Raw genomic sequence first — 3,545 nt, forward strand, 5'->3', positions numbered from 1 at the left:
TATATATATATATGTGTGTGTGTGTGTGTGTGTGTGTGTGTATATGCTTTTGCCTTAAAAGAAGCAATTTATTGAAATATTATCCTCTACAAAATGTCGATATACCTTTAAATTACTAATATGACACTAATAAAGATGACTGATGCCCAAGTCTTTAATACAGGGAATAGGAGTTAGGGCTGGGAGCTGAGAACTGAAGGACTCATTGCCCAATGGTAAATGCAGAGACTGCAGATTGGCCAATAATGGACCCTTTATTTAATTCAAATGGAACATTTATGCCAAACTGAACTTCAAGAAAACATTTTAATTGAGTCAAAAGCTCAGTTATTATGCATACACCATTTAAAAAACAAGAAAATGTAACATGCCATGCATGAAATGATCATTCTAGAAAACACTGAATGCAAATGAAAATACAAAATGTCCCTTTTATAAACTGGTAGAGATAGCTAGAAGAATTTTATAAGTTGACATTAAGCGTTGATGCTACTGATGAAAACGCATGAACAATATGTTAGCTAGTAATATATATAGTCTACTTTTGAAACTTAAATTTTGAGACACGTATACTGTTTAGATGAAAAATGGGCTTCATGGGAAGATTGTATCATGCTGTGCAAACATCATCATTCATAATATTCACAGTTACCTGTTCGACATAAGCATTTTCTGTGCATGGTGGTCATTTTCACTAACTACCTGTTACATATCTAAACCAGCTGTCTATCTGAAACTCCCAGTGCTTAACCAGCAACAACATTCCTAGTGGCAAGTAGACATCTACTCAAGACAACGCTGACAAGGCTTAAGGAAATAAGCGCAGGAGATTTTTAAGTTGCTAATGTGCGTTTTCCATCAACTTGGATTGAACCACACCTAAGGAAAATCCAAAATTTATGTGGCAGCTATACTGCGTGGCATTCGCATGCATTGTACCTCTGATACACCAGCCTCATACACGGCCAGGAAAGGCAACGACATACCAGAGAATAAGCACCGGATAAACGTAATAGACACAATGCAAGAGTTAAGAAGTGCAAAGGAAGAGTCCTGTCTCCAGCAAGTGCTGTGCAGGGCCAAAATGGAGAGAGACGTAAGGTTCCTGGACTCTTCGCCCAGGGTTGCGATCTCCCTTGGCCTCTTGTCTTCCTCTCCCTTCTTCCCCCCTTCAGCTTCCCACCTCTGTCATTTTTCCCCATCGGTGCGAAGGGAGCACACCGAACCACAGCACTCACCTGTCGTCGTTTTGCCATCCTTGGTCCCCTAGCAGCAGATCTCGAAACCTGTACCTAGGAGGCAGAGGGGGCACTTCGCTCTCCAGATCAACCATCCTTCCTCAAGAGTCGGAAACATCAAACAACAAATGGACGACGAGAGGGAGCAGGCTGGGGACCCCTCGGGGCGAGGGAGAGGGTGGGGAAAGCCTGGAGAGGCGCGGGTGAAGGGGTAGGGGCGGCAGGGCGGGGGGCGCCGGGCGCCGGAAGCCGAGGCTGCGGAGCAGGGCCGGCGCCGCTCTCCGGGGCTGTGGTGGGGATGATGCAAACCGAACCCAGGACCCAAAGTCTGGCTCAGACTCCAATCGGCGCTGCCAAGGAACCGCCCCCAGGCGCGGCGCCGCCTCTGGTCCCCAGGACCGCAGGGGAGGCGGGAATGCAAAAGTTACTTGGCCCGGGAGGGGGCAGAGGATGCGCGGCGCCTGGGCGAGCGGCGAGGGGCCGGGGCGCGCGCTGCGCAGCGGGGGGACAGGCGCCCCCTCCAGGGCATCCTGCGTGCGCGGGCGCAGCCAGGGCGGCAGGGCCAGACGCGCGGGGGGCTCCGGCCCCAGGCGCGGCCGAGCCGCTCCCCGCGCACAGGTCCACCAGGGCTGTCGCCGAGGCCCAGCCAATGAGCCTCGCCTTCATTAGCATAGGAGTGACGGCACGGGGGAGCCTTGGGGACGGCCAATGGGGGCGAGCTCATTAGCGGATTCCGGGCTTTCAGACCCTTCTCTGGAAAAGCGGGTGCGGGGTGCGCGGAGTGTTCCAAGTGCCGGGAGCTCCTGGGCTCTGGTTGCTTTCAGCTCGGGTGGGCGGGTGGGAACAAGGCACCTTTCTGGAAAGGGAATCCCCGCTCTCAGCCTGAGGAGAGTCCCTTTTTTCCTCTCACATTCTGAAAGAAAGGAGGGGTTTCCCTGATCTGAGGGAGGGAGCAGGGCCACCGAAGCCCTCCACTGAAGAGAAGCACTGAGGCGCCCGGGTGAACCTGCTGCAGGGGGGAGCGTGGGCCACAGGCACCGCCGGCGGTGCTCCCAGCGTCGTGGGAATCCCAGGTTGCGCCCTTCGCCTGAGATGTGCGCTTGTTAGTGGTTCCCACGGTCGGACTGATCAGGGAACCCAAGAGCCTCGAGAGAGCTTTTCAGCCTCAGCTGCGGCTGGCATGATGGCTGCTAGCGAGCTGGAGTTCTGCTTGCCCTTAGGGTCTTTTCGGTCAGGAACTGACCTCCTCCGGATGCATACAGACCCAGAGATATTAATCTCCTGGCAGACTGGGCTGAATTTACAGAGGGCTGCATCACTCTGCCCAGGCAACGGCCACGAGCCTCACAATGTGCTTGGAGAAACAAGTTCATGGTGAAAGTTACACAAGATGAGAATCAAAAAGAGATTAGAGAACCGTACTTGCGTGATAACACACTTATTCGAAGTGCGGCCAAGAACACACTGGAAATCCACTAAGCCTTCTAGACACATTTGCAACCTGCTTAAAGTAAAGGAAGAAATAAGAAACAACCAAAGAGAATAGTATGAACAGAGCCAGTGAGGTTTTAGACAAAAAAAAAAAAAAAAAAAAAAAAGACTTATCAAGAAAATGGTGATTCAGTTGGTGTTGAAAAGCTCTCTCGGGCTGGCCTGATAGCTCCGAGGACTAAAGCATCTGCTTAGGCAGACACAGCGACCGGGGTTCCATCCCAGGCGTGCAGGGGCCAGCCCCACCGCTGAGAGGGCGATGGAGACTGGGCGTGGTGGCGCGCACTTGTAAGCCCAGCGCTTAGGAGGCTCAACACAGGAATCACTAGAAGTCCCATCTACGTAGTGGTGAGACCTTGTAGACCCTGTACTAAATGGAGAGACAGAGAGACAGACAGACAGACAGACAGACAGACAGACAGACAGAACTCTCAATGGACGTCATGTAACAGGCAGTTTTAAAGAAAATTCAAATGCAGAAGAAATCAGCAGAAGAATGTAATCACATATAAGATACGATGAGTATCTAAATCTGAAAGATAACAGCTGCAAGAGCAGGGGCATATCCTTTGTCTCCAGTCACAACATCTATCCAGTCTTTCTGACCTATCTCAAATGATGTGCTCTCCACGAGGCACCCTGATGTTTCTAGGGGCTTGTGACGCCCGCTTCCCTTGGACCCTCCATCTCCCTGCTCAGTCCTTGTCACAGTCTGCCCTGCTGTACTATTTATTATCTGTCCGCTTTTCTTACATGTCTTCACCTCTCCCTGTGGCTTATCTTGCAATTCAAAACAGCAAAATTTTATCAAATATG

At 51.0% G+C, this 3,545-nt stretch overlaps 1 protein-coding gene across 3 annotated transcripts in view; it reads right to left on the bottom strand.

The window, feature by feature from the left end:
* Window positions 1-1,515, bottom strand: part of Kcnt2 (potassium sodium-activated channel subfamily T member 2) — a 417,549-nt gene extending 416,034 nt beyond the window's left edge. For all 3 annotated transcript variants that reach the window (XM_023707734.1, XM_023707733.1, XM_004625302.2), the window contains exon 1: window positions 1,239-1,515. In XM_023707734.1, coding sequence (XP_023563502.1) covers window positions 1,239-1,333 — 95 coding nt within the window. In that variant the 5' untranslated portion in view covers window positions 1,334-1,515. The remainder of the gene's footprint in view (window positions 1-1,238) is intronic.
* Window positions 1,516-3,545: the final 2,030 nt, after the last annotated feature.

This window comes from Octodon degus, unplaced genomic scaffold, assembly GCF_000260255.1.
Source record: "Octodon degus isolate 3935 unplaced genomic scaffold, OctDeg1.0 scaffold00009, whole genome shotgun sequence".
Classification (NCBI taxonomy): domain Eukaryota; kingdom Metazoa; phylum Chordata; class Mammalia; order Rodentia; family Octodontidae; genus Octodon; species Octodon degus.